The following is a 23,951-nucleotide window of genomic DNA, read 5'->3' as shown; positions in this document are numbered from 1 at the left end:
TCTAATCCTGTTAAGAGTAAAGCAGGTGCATGTTTATTGTGCATCTATTTAGATAACATTATTTTTGTCGATTTAATGGAGTTAGATTAATATTGCTGAATTTGACTCAAAATGAATTTGCATAATTAGAGTGTACGGCGTCTTGACGGGGTTGTTCTTCTTCTTCTTCTTGCCAGTGGGTATTCCCCAATCGAGGATGTGCCAAAGTACTCTTTAATTACTCCTGGTATCTCCAGGAGTTTCAAACGTGAGTTGACTTCATTCAAATATTTCCGATTATGATTGTTCCAAAGTGCCACTCTTTAGACTCGAAGTCTCTCCACTTATGGGTGTGTCTTGATTAGGTTAGACTGTGTGGCTGGGTTCGGAGTAAGTTCAACGAAACAAAAAAAAAAGACACGCGGGATAGGACACTGAATGCGTCCAGTAAGAATTTCTCATCTTAGTTCAGAAGTTGACTCCCCCATGCAGAATGATTTTCGAATTGAGCGAGGGTTTGGAGAAGTACCTTCCATTCTGCGCGCGTAAAGAATTTATTAGGAGGTCTATATGTGTTTAGGATATGCAAGTGTGTGCCTGAGAGTTTAATTTGAACCAATGTCCCACTCCAGTTTTTGGTGCAGAGTAAATTACGTCCAATCGATAGCAGATTTAGAGAGGTGTTTTGAAGTAACTATGAGTAGCACCAGGAGGGTAGGAGACAGCGAAAGTTATGAGCTAGGATTTTTCCCGACTAGACCGCTTCGGTCATCTTAGAGCACTCCTCTGACGGGGTTATATAAACATATCAGTTTGTTCCTGTTCGTCATTCCCAAGGAACATTAAAGAGGAGCACAATCTCTGACTACGAATATGGTACCTTTTTTCATATAGCATTCAGGTAGCGTTTCGATCGCTCCAGACCCTCCACGTCCGGCATAGCGGCCATGTTGAAGACAATTTGAAAATGGCGGTTTCCGCATTGGCGTTAGAGGCACGGAACCACGGAGCATTAAAGGTATATATTTTCCGTCAAGCGCCTACGTCACAGTCCGATTTTAGTAGATGATTTTCAGCAAATTTCTCATTGCGTGGACCATTATGTTCAATTTGTATAACAGACTGTCAAAGAGTAGGTATATGAGGTTGTAAGTCGGCATGCCACGATCAAGTCAGTCATCGATCGATTCTCGAGCCGTTAACACCTTGGAACGTGGAGTTCCTGATATCTCTGGGTCTGAAACTGACACCTTTTGGGAAAGGAATTTCCGACAACTGAAAATCCCATTTTGTTGTTTTATCATCTGTTACGTACCATGGACGAAGAAATCTTAAACATTCAAACACCAGTCGTCTTTGACGAATTTGTTGCGCATTACGAGATTCACGCTCACAAACCTTACGCCTCGTCAACTTTCAACAACAGCGATGAAATTCGAATCACCGTTCAGCATCAGGATTTATGCATATTACCCAGCAAAAGTTCGGTACATATCCATGGACGACTCCTCAAGCCTGATGGTACAGCTACTGTGAACACACAGCTTGTAAACAACGCGATCTGTCATTTATTTGAAGAAATTCGCTATGAAATTAATGCAGTTGAGATTGATAGAAGCAAGAACGTTGGCTTGACAAGTCTCATGAAGGGTTACGCTTCCCTGCACCCTGGTCAGACTTGGCTGATGGAGAACGCTGGATGGCTTGATACAGAAGAGAAGAAAAAATTAACCGAAGCCGAGGGTAATTGTGACGTATTGATACCGCTCAGCATGATATTGGGTTTCGCTGAAGACTACCGCAAGATCGTTGTTAACACTAAACATGAGTTAATTTTGTCGAGATCAAAAACTGACGTCAACGCAATCATGCAGACTCAAAAGGAGGAACTCAAAATCATGTTCAATGCAGTGGAACGGCTAATAATAAGGGAATTATACGAATATCCCGTACTTGCCACAACATCGAAAAACGTTTGGACTGTGAAAGCTTCCACTCAGCTTGAAAAACCTCGGTACGTCATTTTGGGTTTCCAAACAAGTCGAAAGAACAAGACCGGCAAGAACGCAAGTCATTTCGATCATTGCAATATCACGGACGTCAAGCTATTTTTAAACTCTCAATCTTATCCGTACGGTATCCTGAACCTCAACATGAGTCATAATCTGTACGCACCCCTGTACGAGATGTACGCAAACTTCTAAGCTACCTACTACGACAAGAACCCCGGGCCGTTGTTGACAAAGAGTGTATTTCTTCGAGACGTCCCCTTATTCGTTAACGACTGTTCAAAACAAAACGGATCTCTGAAGTACGGACCTGTCGACATCCGTCTTGCATTTAAAGCTAGAGCTAACTTTCCCGCTGAAACATCGGCGTATTGCTTGATTGTTCACGATCGTATTTTAGAATACAACCCACTCAGTGGTGGGGTGAAAAAGTTGGTATAAAAGCTGACCCGTTCCCACCATCTCGCACAATTCAAAGATGGAGCTTATCGTTGATATACAAGGCTTTCGTAGACTATACAAGGCAGTTAGTTCATTGGTTGCCACGCGGGGGAAGGGGTAGTCGTAATCCTGTTGCACCGCGGTGGAGGCTGCAGCGATGAAGTGTCAAAAGTCTGCGTGCTGGTCTGTGATCGTAGCGTAGCAGTGTAGGTCGTACGTCTGGTCAGTTTCGGCGAGACCGAAGTGTCCTGCCGATCGGTGAGATCGGTGGTCTCTTATCGCAGCCTCGGTTGGTCTTCAGCAGCGGGAAACTACGTTGGCTGATTGCGCGACGCACTCGGCTGCGTGGGTGGCGTGAGCGGCGCGTGTGACGCAACGCTTTCTTCTATGGCGCGCGACCAGAAAACGTGAAACGCTTGTTGCAGTGCGTGAGTTGTAAGGCGCGCGACTGACAAGTTGACTTAACAAGGTTCTTGTGAACATTGACCTTTCAACAATACCTTCAGATTGAAAGAATTGGCTATAATTTCAATCTACTCGAAAGCATCTCCATCATTTTTTTTCGTCAAGGCACTTTACGAATGGGATTGTCTGGACGTCAAATACAAAAGCCAAAATTCTTGGATGGAACGCGATTTTCACGGTTTACCTTGGAGCTGTGGAAATATACCGTTTGAAGAAGTTGAATGGATCATTGAAAACAGGCTGTTCAAAGCTGAAACCGTGTACGTAAAAGGAGAAGAAAAACAGGATTGGTTGCTTAAAATTATCCCCAAAGTTCAAATCATCAATTTGCTGGACTTCGGTTGTCCGTCACTTCAAACCTTGCAAAAAACTTCAACTGTGTCTCTAAGATATGACGTGCATACATTACCCAACGCAATCTGTGCAACACAAAACCTTTTGTTACTTCAAAACTGGCTACAAAATCACGATACTGTTCGGATGGCGAGGGTATACGACTTCTGTTACTGCGCAGAAACATGTACAAGAACGGTCGCGCATTCCTGGTGAATATATCATCCTGGTTACGATACTGTTGAATAAAATTGCTGTACTATCGTTGTGAAGTGATTTTCAACTGTACCCTGAAAATTGTACTCAATAAAACTATTTTTAAAGGATATTCATGAATTAATTTCACACCTTCACCTTAGCTCTTAAGAGGGATTGTTTGTTTCAATATGAAGTTTATGTAAGATTCAAACTTGCTCTCCATCCTTGACCGAGCTGTACTCAAACGGAGTCATGTTTTGCATTCCTAGAGCGATAGTAACCCAACACCGCAGATCCATAGCTCTAAATGTATACTACCGCAGCTATCGGTCGACCTTGCATTCTATTCACATTACAGTTACAAGCCAAAAAGAATGTCACGTTGATGATAACGTACTGACATCCAAGTTGGTGAAAAACAATGCTCAGAACCAATAATTTTGGAATGTCGCATGGTTGATAACGTGGGAAAGGAATGTGAGGTGGTTGATGTTACACATCAGCAGTCCTATCATGGGAAAAGAATGCGGAACGGTTACCGACATCCGAGTTGGTAAAAACATTCACGCCCCCCGCTGCAACCTCGACCGTTGGCAGGCGGGCACAACATTGAGACCTTGGCCTTCGGTCGGTAAGATTGTCGGTAAGGGCAGCACAATTTTGACCCTTGACCGATAAGAATTATCGGTAAAGCAGTGCAATTCTGACCGTCGACTGATACAATTGTCGGTAAGGTTGCGCGATTTTGACCTCAAGTCGATACGGCAGACTATGATGTCATCGCGGAGAAGGTTTTGAGTCTGGGGAGGATGTCAGTAAGTGTCGGTAACAGGAATCTGTAAGTAGAACTCTCCTTGGATTGATACTCTCATGCTCCTCTCAGTACCCTAAGGCTTCCAGCTAAAACACTTTTGTGTGAACTTCCCTCGCCCTTATGCTAGTTTGAGGATGAAATGGAAGTACCCTACCCAACCTATCGTACATAAATAATAATAAGGAATCATCAGAATGCTAGAAATACGATTCTGCAGTTCCAGAATTGATATTTCAATTTTTGGAAACGTAGTAATCAGCAGCTCAAAAGAAAATGTAAAAAACTAACGAAAAAAAATTCTTTTTGTTTTGTAACGATAAGTATTTACGTATTTCAAGTAATGGACTTTTGGCATAGAGTTTCGTGAACTATAAGACATCCGCCTACAAATGTTAATCATCCCGTATTAACATATTAACAGATGCAATAAATGAAACAAAAAGCCCTAATTGTAAACTTTTCATTATGTACCGATAAAAAATTTTAATATCAAATCAAATTGGAAAAGAAAAAATATGGGATAGTGGTTATATAAGTGTGAAAATATATCTTTTTGGATGATATTTTATGTCTATGTTTTTGATAGCGAAGCGTACTTCAAAAACTGAATTGTAGCTTCTGCCATGCGATACGATTAAAATTCGAAAATAAATCTGTTCCAATGAGTTGAAAAATTAATCAATGTATTGCTCTGATTTTTTCATACTATTGTCAGTATAGTAGTACGTACTACATTATACCAAAATAGCAGAAAAATTCTAGCCCCCGATGGTTTACCGATACACGGTGGACATGCCCATAAATTTTCGATACGAACAAAAAACATAAATGGAAAAATTCAAAGTCTTAGGTTATAACCAATTAACCTTCAAAGTAACCTTTCTACAGCAAAAAGTTGGGATTCATTAAAAGCAACATTGCTTTGACAAGAGCCCTGAGTAGTTCAGAGGGCTATATTAATGACATATCCACGAAACTTTTATCTGATCTACATTAAAAAATTTTAAAGAATGCAACACGAATTTTAATTCAAACACAAAATTGTAGTGAACATCGACTTGCTGATATGATCTAGAACATGGTTACACGTTTCTCAAAGTTGTCATTCCGTCCTCAATAGTGCTGGACAAAAGAAGATCGAACTTGGTCTCGGCTTGGTCTTCCCCTGATTTTCGAGACGAAACCAAAACAAATTAGAAACTATACTAAGATTACCCTGAAGTTTCGACAAGATTCTCGTTAAGATTAAAGTTACAAATACTTTATATTGAAATAGTTTTTACTTGAAATAGATGTACCAGGTTTTTCCTCGTCCACTTTAATAAACCTGATACATTATTTTGAAAATTCAACAATTATATTGAGTGTTACGAATGAGCCTTCAGCTCCGTTACTACGCGGTCGTGGATGGCCCAAGTCATCCCACTGCCACGTCAGCAAATTCCGCTAGCAATCAGAAACAACTTAAAAGGGGCACGATACCTAAAGCTGCTCAAAAAAAAGGCCGAATGTAGGTCCTGCAAATGATGCAAAAGATATAATAGATGAAATTCAACAAGCGGTGACAGAAAATTAAACCGACTAAGGTTGAGAAAAACATTTTGATGATAATATTTTTCTTATGTAATTAATCCTCCGCCGGCCAACATAAACGATATCCTCTATCCTGACTTTCTTACTTATCGGTGTCTCGGGAATTTTGCATTGTTTAACAATTTCTACTGATTGACTAATTGAAAATTTCGTAATGCAAACTATTGGAATATTTAGTATGCGCCTGAATTTTTGAAAAGCCCTAAGTGGGGGAAATACAGCCCAAGTGGAAATTGTACACGTTGGCCGGCAACGTCAGTAAAAAACCACTCGGCCGACGGAGGGTTAGGTTTGAGTACACATATAAAATAGTATTGCACAAGGAAACACATTATTATTGCGATGCTGAGTACTTATATTTCATATTTTTTCATTCTCTCAAATTGGCAAAATCATGTGTCACATTATTCAAATCTAAATTACGAATGATTTCACTCTCTATACTTAACAGAGATCGAGATTGAGATTATTCTGTAATATCTTAAAACACAAGACATTTTTTACCCTCTTTACTAATGAGAACAACTTCTCTCCACTGCAATTTGTGACCGTCAACCTCAGGTAACATTTTACTGCGATACCGATGTTTGAATTAGGCGCATCTACTTTCGTTGCCTTCCTATTTTAAAAATTTGAGAATTCAATGTTGAAAAATTTGGATTCGAAAATTAAAAAGTCCAAAATTTCGAAGGCCCATATAGGCTATAGCCTTTTCAGCCCTACGGTTAATTTGGGTCTGCTAATAGCTCACAATGATAGCGAATGAATTACCGTAAGCATGCCGACATGCCGGCGAGCGAGCTGAGGGGAGGGCATAAGCATTCTGGGTCAATACAATTCCGGCGAAGGTACGCGAATTTTCCCGACGTAACCCGGAATAACCTTGCTCCAGGGTATTCGGTCGTCATATCGTATCATTGAATAGATACGATATTTCATGGTATATCTTACACTCGACATACCTGAAGTAATGGAACTATTATGTCAATTTCTGAAAGTTGTGAAAGAAAGCTGCATTCAAATTGAATTTATGATTATTCTGTCACTCATAGACTGACTGTACTTCTCCTGTCGAGTCTGGTACAGTCGTTCAAATAGCTATTGACGGTGTGTTGAAGCTGCAAAGTCGAGCAGAATTTAGCAGTGCGAAGATGATTGGGTGTGATTGAAATACCCTTGGAAGGAACGGACTATGATTTAAATCTGTATACTCAGTAAACATAGATTTATCGCTTATAGTGTTTACAATAACTAGTGCTTGAGCGAGCAAGCAATGAGTTGAATTAGAGAGAGAAAAGAGAGAGAGGGAGAGAGTGAGAGGGAAATATTGGGAGAACACGAGGTGGTAAAACCGGTAGATAGCGGACAAAAGTATTTCAACGGACTCTGTGGGACTCTGCAGTTGAAATCAAATTAACAGGAAGAATTTTCACCGTCTACCTGCTGCATTGCGCTAGAAATGGTGCTTCTTCATAAATTTGTTGTAATAATATTGACCAGTGTAATAAAGAGAGGTATTAATGGGTGAAACGTCCACATGACAAGGCTATACAGAACGTAAAATGGAGGAAATGTTCAATGGTCAGTTAACCAACGAGATTATCTTTGGCTGGCTGGAATTGTCGATGCACCGAACGAAGTAAACGCGAACACAGCGTTGATTTGCTGAATGAAAAGGTTACAGACGGCAAGATGAATCAGTACGTAGAATGCTTAGAGCTGTATATGAACCATGAATGGGACTCTAAATGAGCCAAATAATTATAAAAACGTCCATTCGACGAACGTAATTACCATATTAATAACCAAATTACAAACATACTGGCATTTGTCACGTGGTTTTATTTTCCTTGTGACGTCACGGTGGACTCTAGTTTGAATTTCTTACGGCAAACGTAAAATACAAAATCCATCATTAAAATGGGGAAAACAAGAGGTGTACACGAAACTACTCCAGAATTAAGAAATAGAATGGTTGGGATGTACGAAGCTGGCTTGGGCCTTCGAGAAATAGCTGCGGCAGTCAACTGTTCTGTAAGTATATCATATACGAACTTTTGTAGAAGAGACTTTAAGACAGTTGATCTCAAAGTGAAAATTTTGTTTCTCTTCTGTACCACTAAAAAAAAATTTTACCAATATTTTGCCATCATTTTTCAATTTGATAATCCTTCATGGGTCACTTTTTTCTCCAGCAACGAACTGTCAAGAGGTGGCTCAATCGTTTTGATAAAGAAGGCACTGTTGAGACGAGAGAACGATGTGGCCGCAAAAGAGCTACGACCTCTGAGCAGGATGAAGCGATCATTCGTTTGGCTACGCAGACACCCATAACTGCAGCAAAAGCTGTTCTACCAGCACTGGGATTGTCCTGTTCTGTCGATACTGTCAGAGAAAGACTTCATAAAGCTGGAATACACAATTGGAGCCCTTCACGAAAACACATGCAAAGAATTCCTTTAGGGTTGGTAGACAATGATTATTGTTATCGTTATTAAACCTAATTGTATTTCTATTTGGACGAAGAAGTGAAATTGTGAAATCGATGTTGAAAGGATATCCTTATAAGATGAACAAAATCTTGGCACTCTTAATATAGTCTTGTGGAAACCGTTTATCTGAATACTATAAAAGAGCCTAAAGTCCTAAACACCTAAGTGTACAACGTTCACTTGACTCAAAAACTGGTGAATTAAAAATTCCTTAGATACACATTTAAATGCTGAAACTAATATCAGAATTAAATTCAATCATAATGAGCGTAAATTGAGAAATCTCTGTTACTTACAAGAAGTTAGTTTTGTTGACTACTTTAAAAAAAATATGTATATATTTTTTGTGCAAGTCCATGCTCATGCTTTATAATTTTGGGTAAATTTTTAATAGTATTTATGTATTTTATCTAAAGCAAAAGCTTATTTTAAAAAGGATATAGTAATTTTATGTATAATGATTGTTGTTCTAATCACTATTAGCCGAAACAATATACTTTTCCATTTTAGACTATATATACATATTTGACTGTACATTGAGTGCAATCTTCCCAATTATAAACCAATAAAACGGCTGATAAGCCAAGGCACCGTCTCTTAACGCTGAGTGCAACCAGACAAAAACGCTATCACTTGAGAAATGTAATATTTTCGTCCCATGTTGAAGAGGAATTGATTTCATTTTATTTAATTTTATTGACACTGTTTAAACTTCTAAAGTTTCTATTGAATGAGTGACTTTTAATGCACACTTTTTTTGAAAGCTCTTATGTTGCAACTATTACTAAAAATACCATTTCATATTCAATTGATATAGCAGTCCTTACTTTGTATATTCCGAAAAAAATGTTGGATTTTCTTTAATTAAAGTTAATTTGGCAGTTGCGGCCTTTGTATGAAAAGCTCAAATGGTGATAAAATATTAATTATACATTTATCACTGACATTCTGTTCCAAGTATATTGCTAAACTCAAGTTGAAACAACTCTCAACATTATTAATGTATTTTGGAAAATTTATCTTTTCATACACATCTGTAAACAATTAGAATGGAATATTATAATTTAAATGGTTTTGATACTGAGTTAACGAAATCATTGCACAGAAGAATCTATAATAATTTGGAAAATGCGGCAAATAACTACCATGGTACTCTATTTCTGGGTTTTAACATAGCTTTCCATCGCTTGGTACACTTGCGATGTTTCCAGCAGTGAAGCGGATAGCGTGGTGATTCAACAATCGGTATGGCGGCCTACTGGTACACAGTTAGGAAGGAAAAAGTCTTCCAAAGAAAGAAGGAAAGAGAAAAAAGGTACAACTGCAAACAAAAGAAAAACCCTTTCAAGGAAAACCAAGTCTAAAGATCTGTACATCGGTGATGGCGCTCCAACCGAGGCTTTGAGACAACCCAATATACAACCTGGATTTGTACTTCCGTCACAGCAAAATGTTCAGCAACCACAAAATAACAATTTACAAATATCTAGTCAGGCTATACAGGCGAGTCCAATACCATTTAGTAGCTGTCTCACCCTTGCTCAACAACCGATTTACCAGCATCCTGGCCTCAATGTTGCACAGAACTGGCCCCTGGATCTGGTTCAAGGCAGCCATCATTATCCACAAGTTAGTTACTAATGTTTTATCATAGTATCTTTCGTGACTGAAATTTTACTGACAACTGCAGGTTAAGTGAAGCGATTGAATTGACTTGGACAATCTTTTGTAAAACTACTAGCTGCTATTTCAATACAACTAAACATACATAAGTAATCATGCTCAAGAACTACAGATATTATGACAGTAATGAAATTTCTGAGGTGTCGTTTTATTAGTACTTTGACAAATACTATAATTTCCCTATATATTTCATTTTAAACATAGCAATTAGTAATCTGTAATTAGCGCACTTTTCGAGGAAATCATTTACATGTGACTTTTTTACGTAAAGAAAGTATTGTTGACAAAGTTACGAAACGATGTGAGACAATAGAAAACTAAAGGTTTATCTATTTTGTAGGACGCTAAATGAGTACTAGAGGCTTAATACTCAGACCATTTGACAACAAAGTCACATACAAGAAGCAAGTTCTGGCAAATTGTGTTACTCTAATATAAAAAAAGTGTGGTCATTGATTGGAAATTAATGGTTAAATGCAACTTTGCTGTCCAATGATTTGATCACTTGGCCTTTGGTTGTTCTTATCTTACAAGTAAACGTCTGTTACGGAATGTTCCAGAATTTTATTTAATTCTAGTTTGAAAGCTATAACTGAATAATCAGATGAAAATTTTTAGAACACTCGCCGAGTGAATAGGAATTCTTCCGGCACTTTGTAACTTTTTTAATTCAAAATTCACCAAAACTTAATTATTAAGATTTCATTTTTGGCCAACAGGGACAACCCAATGCTGTAACTCATGAGCATCCTCAACAACAACAACAACTACAGGAACTTCATACTCAACAAGAACAACAACGCCAACTGCAAGAACAGCAGATTCAGGAACATTCCAGACAACAGAATTCCCACCATCAGAACATTGAATCACAACAGCAGCATCAACAACAATCCCAGCAGCCATCAGAAGGACTTAACCAACAACAGCAGCAAGCGTCCCAAACCAATTTATTGCCTACCCATCAAGAAGCAAAAATTTCGAGAATCGATAGTTGTTCAAACTCAAGTAATTCAATCAGCAATAGTCATGCATCTGACGAAGATGGAGAGTTGAATGAAAATACTCTGAAGAAAGATAATAAAAGATCTCTTAAGCACAGAAAGAAAAAAGGTGGCAAAGCAAAGGGTACTTTGGAAACTAGTGTTGAAATCAGGAATCGAATGATCGGAATGTCAGAAGCAGGACTGTCAACCTTGTCCATAGCATTGGCTATCAACAGATCGGTAAATTATTATTAATGATAGATTGAATGAGGATTTTCCAAATATAATTCAAAAACTTTTAAACATTCATTATTAGTATAATTCGTGGGTATGTATATTTTGCTAAAGTCTGAAAATGCGTACATTTTTTTATGAAGATGCATCCATACTCGAAATCAAGCACCCTAGAAAGATTGTGTATGTCAATATAATACTTATTAAGATTATTATTTTTATTCGTGAATCATACAATTGTACAGTACTTATCAAATAGAATATTACCCAACAGGAACGGACAGTAAAACGATGGCTAGAAAGATGGCACAAAGAAGGCAATGTACAAACAAAAGAACGCAAAGGTCGACGACGTATAACAACGAAAGAACAGGATGAAGCAATAATTGCAATGGCTACTCAACACCCCTTGACTGCAGCAAAGTATGTTGCACCAGCATTAGGCTTGAGGTGTAGTGTCGATACAATTAGAGAACGGCTACACAAAGCTGGGATTCACAGTTGGAAACTTGGAAAGAAACAAGGGTAAACAATGCCATTTCAAATGGTTCCTTATTTCATTAATTGGAAAAGTATTCAAATAATCGAAAATCTGTATTTAAGTTAAGCTGAATACATTTCATAATCTGACCTTTCAAGTCTTAAAAATTTGAAATCCTAATAGAGGATTTACCTTAAGAAATTGATAGAAATTAATTGTAACTATTTATATTAGGGTGTTTGGCATTTAAAAAATTTTCCGTTTTTCTACAGGTGCATGCAAAAATGCTTACTTCTGATCCCAAAAGGAAGCCGCAAAAACGCTGTAATATCAGTTTTATGGTGTGCGAAAACAATTTTTTTTTAAATATGTAAAATCTAGATTAGCACCCCTTCAACATTCTTCTATATCAGCATTTCACCCTGAACTGGTTTTACAGTGCCCAGTCTTTTTGAGACTTATTTTTAGACGAGAAGCAAGCATTTTTTGCATGTGCCTGGAGAAAAATAGAAAAAATTTTTAATCTGAAATACTCTCATCTATGTAATTGAAACATATTGTTTTTTCGCAGAGAGGGAAATGCAGTGCATACTGTTCATTTATGGCAGCCAAGCGGTAATCGCCCTAATAAACCAAAACTGCCTGGTGAAAAAAAGAAAAAATCCTCTAGTGATAAGAAATATAAACAATCGACTACTGAGACGATAAAAAGAGGTTCTCGGAAGAAAAAAGTAGAACCAGCACCATTGAAAATCATTCCCCCGCCAGCAAATATGATTACTGAACAGAACACCATGCAATTCCATGAGCCTCCACGTAAGTTTTTCTCATCATTTTTCAAATTAAGCATTCTATAGAAAATCAAAGTCAGAAATCTTCGTACAGGTATAAATATTAAAAATAAATGCAATAACTTTTTTATTAGTGAAGATACCAAAAAAAGTATCGTACTTTAAACAAAACTTTATTCTGGTCACATTAAATACTCGAAGCTCTGTTTAAAAAGACGACAGAATACTTGAAAACAAGGTTAATTTAGGTATAAGCACGGTAATTTTAAAAATACATTTTTATTAGGTATGCTTGTTTTAACCATATGTATTTGGACTACTATATATTTCTATTGAAAATATATGATATATGATATGAAAATATACATGATATCATAGCGAAAATTCTTAAGGAAGAAAGTTTTCAGCAGTGGAAAAAGAAAAAGGTCTTCAGTTTCAAATCCAGCACCTGGTACCTGACGTAGGTTATGCGAATTTTTTGGGCTAAGCAGATTTTAAATAATTGATGTAGGGATTCAGGAAGGCTTGGAGCATTCTTATTGTTATTTGGACGATCAGTAATAGCTGGTATGAGTCATCATAGCAACATAATTTCAATATGCCTGTGAACATGGGAGAGTTTAATATCTCATACCCTGTTTCAAATAACTTGGCTCCTCTGACCTTACCAACCAAAATATGCCACAGCAAGATCTTGTTGACCAATGGAGTTGAATTATGAGTAATATTATTCTTGGATATGAAGGTCATAAACAAAAAAAACTTTTTTTGTGTTAACGTTTTAGCCCGGATGAGGGCCCTCTTCAGAACAATTTTATTTCAGAACCTCTGTCACGAACAGAAAATTGAATTGAATTATCTTGCGCATACGGAGTCGGTTATTCAAAAAGCTTGCCTTAATTTTTACCGTTCTTTCAGGAAAACTACGGACCATATAGACAAAAAATGTTGGGTACAAATTAATTACTGTCTTGAGTATCACTGCTCAAAAACACATCGCATATTACCAGTTACCAATATTTGCTAAAGTCTCCTTACCAATCAAAATGGAGTAATGCAATATTGTAAATTGCCACTTAGTGGCAAATTATGTTTCAGGCCCTAACATTATGCATCCAGTGGAAGACATGTCTGCACCTCATCCATCATCACATCCACAGCAACTGCCTATGGCAGAATCGCAAGTTCCTCCAGGTTCACAACCCTTGCAACCTATGGAACTCTTAATGCAGCAGAGATCGGATTGCAGACTAGCTCAATCTATTGTTGGACCCCCAGTTTCCAGTCAGGGAAACACTGCTGTTGCGTATCCTCCTTGTATGGTTGGGACCAACAGCCACACAAATCATATTGAGCAGCCAGATCCATTAAACTACGAACCCTATATGTGGAACTTTTAGGGCCAAAATTCTAATCTAAGCGTATATTACGTGCACAAATATCACCAAGATTACTAGCATTCATATTTATCTTTTTATATTTTGATCCTACATACATTACGTTACTTGTCATTTACAACTTCATCTATTACTGCCATCGAATTTAAAAAATAATTGGTTCATCCACGATGTGAATATTAGCTTTAACACGATATTTATTATCGTCAACCCTTTTTCCATATCCCAGTGAACAATTTTCAATCGGGAAAACCATAATCGACAGGTGTAGTAAAAAATCAGTATAAATTAGTTATAAGAACCTCACTTAAGCATAAGTAAATATTCGGAGCATATATATGTATATATTGTGATTGATTTTAGGCGCTTAGTACGCATAGACTGGGGTCCTTCAGATATTACGTTGAGCCATTTTGTTATACACCTCCCCCTCTCCCACTCTTAAATTCACCATCGACCAAAATTTCACATTGAATGTCGTAGATAAGGGCACAAGTTGTGTATGAAATCCATACTTCGGTCCGGATGCTGGATTTACTCAGGTAGATTGCAAATCGCGTTTACATTAACTGGACAAAGGCCCAAAATTTGAGATTACATAAATCCGCTATTGTGAAAAAAATATCAGACGAAGTCCATTCACAATTTTTTATCATCCTGTCTAACATTACTGTGCTTTTATCCGAACATTTGCTAATCCAAATTAAACTCAATCCCGATAATTTCGGATAATCTTGGTTCTACTGTATAACGAATTATCATAGTAGTAGAGATACTCCTCAGTAGCAGATGTAATATTTTAGTAACTTCATTGTACCATTGGGTAATGAATTGTAATATAAAAAAAAACCATTTGTTTTGATACGAATATATAATTAATATCTTGGACGTTAGTACGAAGCAAATTGGAATAAATGACATTTTGAGAGAACTGAATTCTCTCCGAAAATATATAGTTTTTGGTGTAAAATTATAGTTTAGCCACTAAATGTTTGTATATAAAATTGACTATCGAACCGAGGTTCACAACTTTCGAACAGTTTGAGCTATGGATTTTGCTCAATGGATACTTTATTAGAGCATTTAATTTAGCAACTGATCTATCTTGACGATGATATAAAAGTATGTACTTTGGAGTTTTTAAAATAACAGAAAACACTATTCGAGATGCTATCAAAGTCCTAAAATTTCATTGGCCGAAGTTTTCCTATGAACTAAACACTTTTCTCGGTCAATTATGATAATTCCGGGTGAGATGGCCTACACTATAATCCAAAACAATAAAGTACACAAGAAACTATACTGTGGGCCCCCTCTTACCTATGTCCATCTTACTCTGAATAACTCTACTTTCGTAAATTGCTACTGTCCATTTCATACATATTGTTGCAAACCTAAGGTTGCAACGCAACTAAAATGAGTTCCTGAACGAAATAAAGTGACCAGACAGCAAAATATAACGGCAAAGAAAAATGTAATATATTCTTAATACGTGTTTTGGTTTAAGTCTGAAAAAGGACTGTGTGTATCCAATAATACGGGTTGAGCAGCCAGACGCAGCAACCTAGTTCATTTGACTAATACCATTTAAATTCTCTGACTGTGAATTCATGCAGTCTTCATATCAGCTTATATGAATAAGCAAGTCTTATCCAAGTCAAGCTTAAGGTCTTTCTCAAGAAGTCAAGACTCGTGGACTCGACTGTGAATACGGCCCTAAATTTTGAAGACTATATACCGTTGACTGAGAATATATAAAGACTTATGACCCTGTATTATTTTTCGTAACAGTTTGCCGGGTTTGGCAGTTATTAGCAGTTTGACGTATTATCAAGCAAACACCTGACACGTCGGTAAGAGAAATTCTTCATAACCGACACCTATCGCGTGCAAAACGTTGGTAACATATCGTTGTCATCGTGAAACTGAAGAGTTGAGAAATTTCTGTACAATAAATATTATGTATGCCAAAATAGACCGGTCAATTTAGACACAAAAATAGTGATCGAAACACAATAATTCCGACAGAGCTGAATTTTGGTAGAGACCTTGGGTTTACCATTATAAAGAAAAACAAAAAAGTCCCCGTCAATACCATGTGTGCTAAAAAAGTTATTCAAGGTCAAAGGTCAAAATTTTCGGTTTTGTCGATTTTTCTCATTAACGGTTGATTTTATCAAAAAAATAGCTCAGACCAAAATTGTAAAACATAAAATTATCTTACTTTTTTTCCTAAGAATTATCATTTCTGAGATATCACGATTCTAAAAGTCGAACGAGTTACATTCTATATAATATGCACGCATATTATATATGTCACGGATATACATAGTATATGTATAGTATATATAGTATATATACATAGTGTATATATAGTATATATTATAGTATATATACTGATATACATAGTATATATATGTATAGTATAATATTAAACTGCCTCAAGAAAAAATATTTTTTTTTCGATCTCCAGCTTCATGAAATCATAGTTTATAACACTAGGGATATGTTTTCTTACGTTTTACCTCAAAATTGGTACAAGCTTTGTTCACTTAAAACGGTTGATTGTTAGTGTATTGATACATTTATTGTAATTCTGTTTGGTTGTTGCGCCTTACAGAATCATTCCGTGAGTTGATTTACCTTCAACCGTTTCGTCGTCAAGTTTCCCAATGTGTTCTCGAGACGGGGCTCTGTATAGCTCCACATTGGAGATCTGCATTACCTTCAAAACGCTGCATGCGTTGCCTACAATACGGCGTTACGGAAGAAAGTATAATTCATGCTGGATAATTGGTATTCGCGGTTTTGAAGGTTTTGCAGTCTCTGGTTTTATGGATTATTGCAGCAGTGCATCTATCTTTACATTATATCGGTTATACATGTATCTATGGTTTAAAGTCTTCTCTTCTCCAGGCTATGTATGGCGTAAGTTGCTTATAGTGTAGCTCTCAGCTCCGAATGCGCAAATGGTATTGTTGAGTGTTATATAATAATTGGATATAATGGTGTTAGTTAATTATGGTGTTAATATGATAATGATATATAATAATGTATAATAACATTATAGCTCTTTGTAGTGCGAAGATCTCGTAACATAGTTTTTAGGCTTTGGTTAGTGAATTTCATAGTTATTTCCATCTAGGGATATTCCAAATAGACAGTTGTTTTAATACCTTATGGTTACAAGTTTCTCGTACTTCTAGTTTGTTTGGTTGATAAAAGTGACACACAATAATGATAATCGATAAAACATACGAACGTTCCGGTCGGATGTTACAAACGGATAAACAGCACGACGGGGGCCGTGGTATATATCCTCAGTCAACGCTCCCGCGGTCTATTCTTATACCTATGTCTATGATTAAAATACATACCTTGAAACTCGAAGATTAACTGCGCATGCGTGAGTTGTATCGGCGGTCGTGTAGGCTGGCCATCCCGAGTTTTAGCTGTCAAACCACGGACTTATGTCAAACTGATTCTGGCGGCGATGTAGCTGTTACGAATTTTTTAGGTTAGAATCTTAATTAATTGAGGTAGTGACTCGGAAAGGTTTTGGAAGTATTTGTTATTGGGTCGGAAAGTTAATTCTTCAAAGAACGGTCGGAATTCAATGCTTATGCTCTTTGAAAATTCAAACGTATATACACATTTTGTGTACGTTGGCCTTCTGCATCGTAGCCAAAAATATCGCTGCGGGAAGATTTCGTCGACCAATGAGATTGAATTATTTGGCGCATGCGCAGTTGATTTTCAAGTTTCAAGAGATTCCCAGGTAGCATTCTGTCGCAAGTTCACGTTATGGTCGTCACGTGGCGCGTGCATGGCTCTGGCGGCAGACCACTATCTGCCTGTTTCCGCAGTTGTAGGAAGACGTGCGCATGTGTGCTTTCGACAGAAGCTTGCTGCAGATCATGCATGATTCTCGAAGGGTCTGCCGGCATTCACGAAGAGCAGAATGCACAGGTTCTCATCGGCAAAAAAAAAAAAAAGAAGAAAACTATATATTGCAAGATTTTCTCATTTATTTCAAATATAAAGTTCAAAATCACAGAACATGGCAGGTCATTCGTTGACTATAATCGTTATACTATATAATTATATTAATATTTATATTTTATATTATTAATATGCGGCTATAGTAAAATATATGATATATTACACCCATATACATATATAGGTATAATATAAGTCTGCATATTTTTTACTTTTACTTAAAGATAATTAGTCTGAAACGTGTTACAGTTACTCGCGAGCAAAAATGAACAAGAAAAACACTGACTCACAAATCTATGTCTACAACAAGACTAGAAGAGAGGGTCTCTTATACTATTGTACAGTTATTAATATAAATATGTCTTTAGTTACATTTTTATACGTTGTAGCTTAAAATTATTAACTACAGTTTATAATAGTATTGATAAACTGATATCAAATGAGTAGAACAGTAGATAATAATGGAGTGTTTGAAATCAAAAAATAAAAATTAATACTTTATATAAATGTCAGAAGACTAAAATTTATACCAGATACCAAAAGCGTCTACAGTATCTAAATGTTAGCTATGTTAGTACAAACCCGCCGCATTTGTTGATATAGGTATAATGTTTCATTGGAAAACATATAGTTACATGTCACTTGTGGATATCACAGCTGCAGTACCAATTATAAATACTATGCTTGAGCATAAACATAAAAACTAACATCACAGCTATACGTACTAAAATATTTCTTAGTCAAACAAAGTACATAGGTACGTATGTTTGAATACATGTAGGATCTTTAATAGGCAAATTGTGGGTCTCTTATTCCGCAGTGTCATTGTCCTGGGTGTTCAACCTCGTAACGATGAGCCATTTCAGCCATATATTTTTGTCTGCGACCCTCCACATGGACAGAGCGAATGGCACGTCGTTTTGCATCCTGCAATCTTTTTCGTGCACCCCGAATTGCCTCTTGCATCAGTCTCGCAAATTCTGTACGATCATGTGGCTGTGGTATTGTTCAACACTCACGTAAAGCATCTGCGTAAACAATCATCGAAACCTTGCATTGAATATAGGGTAACGTATTATTAGTCAATAACGATAATCTTAGTCATACACACCAAAAAATACCTTTCCGATACAGGTATCAAATAACGGTCGGAGATTCTCTTTATCTGAAACAGACTTTCCAGTCCAAGAGAATTTTTGTGTCAGGCTATCCGTCATGGCTTCCTTCAGAAATGGGTTGAGAGCATCTCTAGCTGTGACACCACCAACGTTAATAAGATAGTGTCTCTGAAATCCATATCACTCGTTTTTAAACTTGCAATAAATATCACTGAAATTAGTTACCACCCGAGAAAAAATACACTATCAGGTGAGGTGATAAAACTATAATGCTTACTAGAGATCGTTGTCTTTCAGGATCTTCTTCAAACTCTTAAATACCTCCAAGGTATCAACCCGGAGCATCAGCTATGAAGCATCTGAATTTTATTTTTACTAAATGATTCTTGAAATGGATACCACCGCTGGCGAAAACCTCTTGGACTTCATTTGTGAACATTTTAAAGAAATTGTTCGGGTCTTTTGGCTTACCCTTCCCATAATAGACACCTGCGATAAGTATAGAGCTATCAGGAATATTTATTATTCGGAACTGGATAGGCCAATACTGAGTTGAACCGTCTTTTGCACCAGCAGCTCCATCAGTACTAACATCGATTTCTAAGATATTAGGTATGGCATATGTGTGTTTCGACAGTTCTTTTAAAATTCCAGCAACAAAACCTACATGCCAATATTTTCCGGGTTTAACATCAATCAATTCAACGCGACGATTGCAAGTCCCAATCAATGTTCTTACATCTTGTGGAAGAGAGGCCAAACAGCGATGTGATCTGAGAACTGTAAGTATTGAGTTCGCCTGGACATTGTTGATGTTATTCTCAATAAAACAATCAGCTAACTGTGTTCGAAAGCAATTTTTTAATCGAATACTGCCTTCTTCACCCATAGACTGATTGTTACTATCGTCTTCACAGATAGCATCTGAATCTGAACACTCATATTCGGAAGAATTATCTTTCGCCTCGTGAGCTAAGTTATTCCAAGTAACCGAACTTTGCGGTTCGTGAGGAGGACTGTCATTTGGTAAAATAGATACTACGACGTTTCCATTATTCAAAGATATTTCCTCAGAACTATCATTATTGACGATATTGCAACGTAAATAAGAATTAGCATCGGCATGCCTCGCCATTCTACAGTCATTTAAACGATTACGCCGTTGCCTTTGTGTGAGTTGACTAAAGGGGTTTCGTTTCAGCCTAATCATGATTCAGGCATGTATATAGACAAGCTACAGAAATTATTAATAATATTGCATATATAGTTATAGTAGAGGCAACAAATACAAATCTTTGAGAATTACGGGACTTGAAATTTGACGAAATATCACTTTCGTACGTAAAAGTAATAGCAATGGCCAAAAATTTAACTTAAAAAGTGAGCTAATATAGGTAATATTGTATTATATGTCAACGTTTGAACCCGACATGCAGGTCTCCATATGTGCATTAATTTTGAAAGATAATTTGAAACGACACTTACTTTGTGAAATGAAGTATTGTGTTTCTTTTTGTTTTCCTTCCAGCACCGCGTGTACGTCTTACGGCTGATAAAATGTCGTCGACAATATCTTTACACGTTTTACTGGGATGCCCAAGCTTCCCCGGTTCCCGCTATCATTGTATGTAATATATCGGGTATAAGCATCCTGCGCGCACGTGCGGGAAGGTTGCGAAGTACGAAGAACAGAATTCCGGCAGACGTCGCATGAATGCTGCAGCAAGCGCTGTTAGACAGTCCCTTACAGCTTTGCTGTTTGCTCGCTTGTTTTGCGTCGCCATACACCAATCATGCATTATTCTGCCGTATGGCGCTGCCGATCAAGATCTTGCATGATCTGACGGCGCATGAAATGCTACCTGGGAAGGGCTCTAAGATCCCGGTATGAATGTCAAAACATGACACAATAATCTTTAGTGCAAGCTTGCGCTTATCCAAGTGTTAATGGGGAGTGCTCGAATGAGTTCGATGCTTTGGATAACGCGGAGCCTTGATCAATCAAAGGTCGGATAAACTAATTTCTACTGATTTGCACAAAGAAGCGGATATGGTTGGCTTTGAAATACTATCCAAAAGTACTCCATGTATTTTGTCCAAGATTTATGTACCGGAACAAGTGTTAAACAGCCAATTTAAACGTATGCCAGCCAATGCCATTTACTAACACCCTTTACAATATTACTCGTAGGTATGAGCAACACTTGATTTTGTTTCTATTGTCTATCATCGTTCAGTCTATAACGTAAGAAAACATTAATATAGTATTATAAAAACGATATTGAAAACAATTACTAAACGATTAAAAAACTGAAGGAAAATATATAATATAAGAAATACAAGAAACAACATTCTCAAATGAACGAGCCACTCTCACTATGTTACAGGACCCCAAGTAAATTTGTAGAATACCAGTTAATATTGAATATCACTGAGTTGAAGAAAAGGTTTTATAATTATAATGTTCAAAATAATTATACCCTGATATTTTTTATTTAATTCTATTTTGTTCGCTAGAGATCAACATGAATGGTCCGAAAATTTTGCAAATAGTCATGTCCTGATTGATTAAAAATAGGTTGGTGTAATTATAATGCAATAAATATTCGTCAATAATTAAATTTAGGTGCTAGAACTATACTGCAATGTTATACTCTTTTAATGTTCTTCACATAACTTGTGAAAATCTGGTCAGTGTAAAAATGAGCCCAATACTATTAGAATCGGATTGCAATTATCACAATTTATTCATTTTGAATGTTCTGACTATAAATATTTTGTCAATTTTTGTTGATATTATTGTATCCCTTGAATTTCTTGAGATCTACTTGTTTTACTATCCGACCGAAAGGAGTTGTTGCCAAAATTCAAATGCCTAGCGAGTTGAGAACAACCCAACCAGTAGCCTGAAAAAATTGCATGGCTGGTCACATCGTTCAGACACCGAATCAACAAGCTGGAATTGCATCTCATCAGGAGAGTATCAAACCTACAGATCACAAATTTTGCTGAAACTCCTAAGGGGGTTTCTTTGGCCTGAAATATGACGCTCCTGATCTGTAGTTTCGTTCGTTTGGCTTCCCTTTGCTAGGTTTACAATATACCAAGTTGTCGAAAATACATAGTTTATACTTTACTATGGCTCTGGAAAAATAACATAACTGTTCACATTTAAATCTGCGAGACCCTGTCACAAAAACATCTAGAGAGGACAATGAAAATTAATATTTCAGGCAAAATATGCATCAGCGTTTGGTTATTAGGGCGTTCCACTCACTAAACTGCTAATATAAACAATTTGAACCGGATTGAATAACGGCCCAATAGATGGAAATTACACATCAGAAGCTCAATATTTTAGGGCAATATATCGCCGTTGGAAGTTTAAGTAGAGTCTGATCCGGAAGTCTGATACTCTCTTTGTCAGTCAAATGACATCTGGGCAGGTTTCTGCAGTTTTCATGCAACCTGTGCAAAGTGGACTGCAAACGCTTATACCCATCCCTCTTTCTCTCTGCACAAACTAATCGTTTACGGGAACATACCTGTAAGGGTATGGTGGTAGGATTGATTGTAATGACTATTATTTTTATTTTTGTTACATAGTATGCATGTTGTTTTGTGGTGTTCATCATCATTGGCGTAAGTAACAGTGATGGAGATTTTTTTAATAGTTTTTTCTTTTCTTTTGATTCAGACTATAGGGACCGACTCATCCTTAAGAGCAGAACAGGAAATCGAAATTTCAATATAAAGTTTACTTAGATTTCAAGACTTTTTTCATATGAGTCAAAATTTGGAATGTCAACATGCCATTCGATTTCATTGTCCTTTGTATAGTCTAATGTGTTTTTCAGAGGAATTATTGCGAACACATTAGTATATGCAAAGGCAAAAGGATACTTATGATCAATTCGTCCAAAAAAAGTAAAATTTTAAGAGCATAGATATTTTTGATGGTAAATATTTGAAATGATGAATTATGGAACCATTATGAATATTTCATATTTCAGTCAAATCCTTACGTTATTAAACTAAAAATGAAATAGTTGAGGTTAACAAATGTAACAAATTCGATACAATTACTACGTTTACATGCTCGAGCGTTACAGACTATCACTAGCTCATAACACATAACTCGGTGCACGTAAAGATAATGAATATAAATTAATAAAGCAGCCTGCATCAATTATTATATTCGACACTATTTGGATCGGTATGTATTTGGCGAAATTTATTTTTAAAAGCTAAGACCTGTTTAGTAAAAAAATGCATAGACAAAATCTCTTGATGACTGGAAAGGGTTCAAAGAAACTGATCAAAAATACGATTCGCAATTTGCAAAAAATGACGTCACTATTAGAGGAAAATGGGTAGATTTGAAGATAAAAACAAATACCAGATTATACTGCCATCATGTATTACCTATCTCTGAAGTTGCAAATCAATCGTCAACCATGAAGCTCAATTGCATGTCAACATTTCAAATGACTCATATGCAGTATTATATGAAAGTTTGTTTTTTTCGTTTTAGTTATCCATAACTTAAATATACCGTTTTATTATTCGTTGGTGTGTGTTTAATAATAATTAATAGGTAATTACGAAAATCATTTAATTCAAAGCATATGAGCCTGGTTTGATATAGCACACGTGTAGTGATATAGACAAACGGTTGACTCAATTCGTAGTCTTGCTACTCCGTTCTCTTCTTTTTTTTTTCAGTTTATTCCGTTTTTCATTGTATAGTAGGTAAAACTTATAACTAGCTCCATAAGCCACGTTGTACAAGAAACATTTTGCACAAGGCATACCGATATCCTAAAATTATTTTCAATTGATCTGCAAGCTTCAGTGTAAATCACTTCAATAAAAAACAAATAATGAGAGTATTTTACCCGCCGTAAATTATGAAAAGTAAGTTTGAGAATATTCTGG

General features: G+C 36.6%; 1 protein-coding gene and 1 long non-coding RNA gene across 2 annotated transcripts; one reads left to right on the top strand and one right to left on the bottom strand.

Moving 5' to 3' along the window:
- Positions 1 to 6,723: 6,723 nt before the first annotated feature.
- LOC124180541 (transcription factor SPT20 homolog) lies at positions 6,724 to 14,847 on the top strand. Its single transcript, XM_046566182.1, has 7 exons — positions 6,724 to 7,866; positions 8,028 to 8,296; positions 9,536 to 9,953; positions 10,727 to 11,233; positions 11,502 to 11,752; positions 12,280 to 12,524; positions 13,580 to 14,847. Exons 1-7 carry the CDS (start codon positions 7,753 to 7,755, stop codon positions 13,897 to 13,899), a joined length of 2,124 nt encoding a protein of 707 aa, XP_046422138.1. The 5' UTR covers positions 6,724 to 7,752; the 3' UTR covers positions 13,900 to 14,847.
- Positions 14,848 to 18,366: 3,519 nt separating this feature from the next.
- On the bottom strand, positions 18,367 to 19,902 carry LOC124180630. The gene is made up of 3 exons (XR_006870297.1): positions 19,291 to 19,902; positions 19,007 to 19,181; positions 18,367 to 18,945 (listed from the first exon to the last, which is right to left on the bottom strand). It is a non-coding gene; the product is annotated as an uncharacterized LOC124180630 (long non-coding RNA).
- Positions 19,903 to 23,951: the final 4,049 nt, after the last annotated feature.

This window comes from Neodiprion fabricii, chromosome 1 (assembly GCF_021155785.1).
Source record: "Neodiprion fabricii isolate iyNeoFabr1 chromosome 1, iyNeoFabr1.1, whole genome shotgun sequence".
NCBI lineage: Eukaryota > Metazoa > Arthropoda > Insecta > Hymenoptera > Diprionidae > Neodiprion > Neodiprion fabricii.
This window is presented reverse-complemented; position numbering and strand designations above follow the sequence as displayed.

Coding starts and splice junctions, on each gene's coding strand:
- LOC124180541 (XM_046566182.1), top strand. CDS start 7,753: ATGGGGAAAACAAGAGGTGTACACGAAACTACTCCAGAATTAAGAAAT. Junction 9,954..10,726: donor GCAGCCATCATTATCCACAA/GTTAGTTACTAA, acceptor TTTGGCCAACAG/GGACAACCCAATGCTGTAAC. Junction 11,753..12,279: donor AAACTTGGAAAGAAACAAGG/GTAAACAATGCC, acceptor GTTTTTTCGCAG/AGAGGGAAATGCAGTGCATA.